Source organism: Mesitornis unicolor, unplaced genomic scaffold, assembly GCF_000695765.1.
Source record: "Mesitornis unicolor isolate BGI_N332 unplaced genomic scaffold, ASM69576v1 scaffold26132, whole genome shotgun sequence".
Taxonomy (NCBI): Eukaryota; Metazoa; Chordata; class Aves; order Mesitornithiformes; family Mesitornithidae; genus Mesitornis; species Mesitornis unicolor.
Window position 1 is genome coordinate 1 of NW_010168887.1, and position 1,811 is coordinate 1,811.

General features: G+C 54.7%; 1 protein-coding gene across 1 annotated transcript; it reads left to right on the forward strand.

The window, feature by feature from the left end:
- Positions 1-5: 5 nt before the first annotated feature.
- EEPD1 (endonuclease/exonuclease/phosphatase family domain containing 1) lies at positions 6-857 on the forward strand (the record flags this gene model as incomplete). The annotated part of the gene is made up of 1 exon (XM_010179184.1): positions 6-857. A coding segment is annotated over one exon (852 nt), but the record flags the coding sequence as incomplete, so codon positions are not given.
- Positions 858-1,811: the final 954 nt, after the last annotated feature.

Below are 1,811 nucleotides of genomic sequence, written 5' to 3' on the forward strand. Positions count from 1 at the left end.
TGGGGGGCAGCCTGGGCTGCCACCGCTCCATCCCCCGCGACCCGGCGGACCTGTGCCACAGCCGCAAGTTCAGCGCGGCGTGCAACTTCAGCAACATCCTGGTCAACCAGGAGAGACTCAACATCAACACGGCCACGGAGGAGGAGCTGATGACCCTCCCCGGGGTCACCCGGGTGGTGGCCCAAAATATCGTGGAGTACCGGGAGTATATCGGTGGCTTCAAGAAAGTAGAGGACCTGGCACTAGTGAGCGGGGTGGGAGCGGCCAAGCTGGAGCAAGTGAAGTTCGAGATCTGCGTGAGCAGCAAGGGCAGCTCGGCGCAGCACTCGCCCAGCTCCCTGCGCAAGGACCCGGCCTCCGAGCATCACCTCTCCGCCACCAAGATCAACATTAACACAGCCACCCCGGCCCAGCTCATGAGCATCCGTGGCATCACTGAGAAGATCGCCAACAGCATTGTGGACTACCGCAAAGAGCATGGGCCCTTCAAAAGTATTGAGGACCTGGTGAGGATGGACTGCATAAATTCCTCCTTTCTGGACAAAATCAGGCATCAGATTTTTGCGGAGCGGTCCCGGCCTCCTTCAACAAACACCAATGGTGGCCTCAACTTCACAGCCAAGCCTCACCCTAGCCCCACTTCTCTGAGCCTCCAGAGTGAGGACTTGGACTTTCCTCCTGGGGGCCCAACCCAGATCATATCCACTCGTCCCTCTGTGGAGATGTTTGGGGGTGTGAGAGATGGCAGACCTGTGCTGAGGGTGGCTACCTGGAACCTGCAAAGCTGCTCCATTGAGAAAGCCAACAACCCAGGCGTGCGGGAGGTCGTGTGCATGACGCTGCTGGAAAACAGGTAAGAGCCAGCACCTGACCTGTAGGCCCAGCTCCATGTGGGGTTGTAGGTTAATGCCTTTGAGGTTTGGGTGCTCTAGAGTCCTGTTGTGACCCTAGTGGGACTTGCTTCTTCCTAGGATTATTAAATGTTTCCCACTTCTTGCGTGCAACCCTGGTTGAGTCTTAATGCTGGCATTGTAGTGACTGTCCCTTGAAAAAGCTGCTGTAGTCTTTGAAAGGTGGTGGACCTTCTGAGGAGGTATGTGTATACATGCATCTGTGCAGGGAAGACTGAGCTGTTGCAGTTCAGTCATGTTGGGCCTGTTAATGGTTGATCAAAGATTATGTCTCCATCAAGAGCCTTCTCAACAAGTCTGTCTTTCCTGCCAGAAGCCGAGATGAAATAGCATGGGAAGGGCTGTTCTGTATGTACTCTGTTTCTTACAGTGTTTCCCAGAGCATCCTACTGATACTTTGGGAGGCAGGAGGCAGCACTACATCCGCCTTTCTCGGAGCTGCCAAGCTGAGACCTGCCAGTGCTGCTTCTCCAGAAAGTTTTGTTTGGGTGTTGACTCCCTCAACTTCAGCATCAGGGCTGTAGTCCGTTCTTCAAATCAAAAAGGCTTGAGAGCACAGTCAGGATGATTTGAGCTGTGTAACGAGCGTGGAATGCTGTGGCTCGTCCCGCGAGAGTGACACAGCTCATTAACAAGCGGTCGCGGGGAACTGGCTGAGCTGAAGGGACCACTCATCCTTGGGGGTGCAAGACATGGGGCAGCAGCCTCAGAGGCTGTGCCGCTCTGTGCCAGGGGGACTCTTGATTTCACGGAGCTGGTAGGCATGGAGCAAAGTCAGTTTGTGGTGCGGTCAAGTAGGATGGTCCTCCTAGTGTTAATGGCCGAGAATCTGAGAGCTGTATCTTAATTTTTTGGGGATAAGGTGATCGGGCAACAGTGCTGGGGATGTCTTTCCTGCTG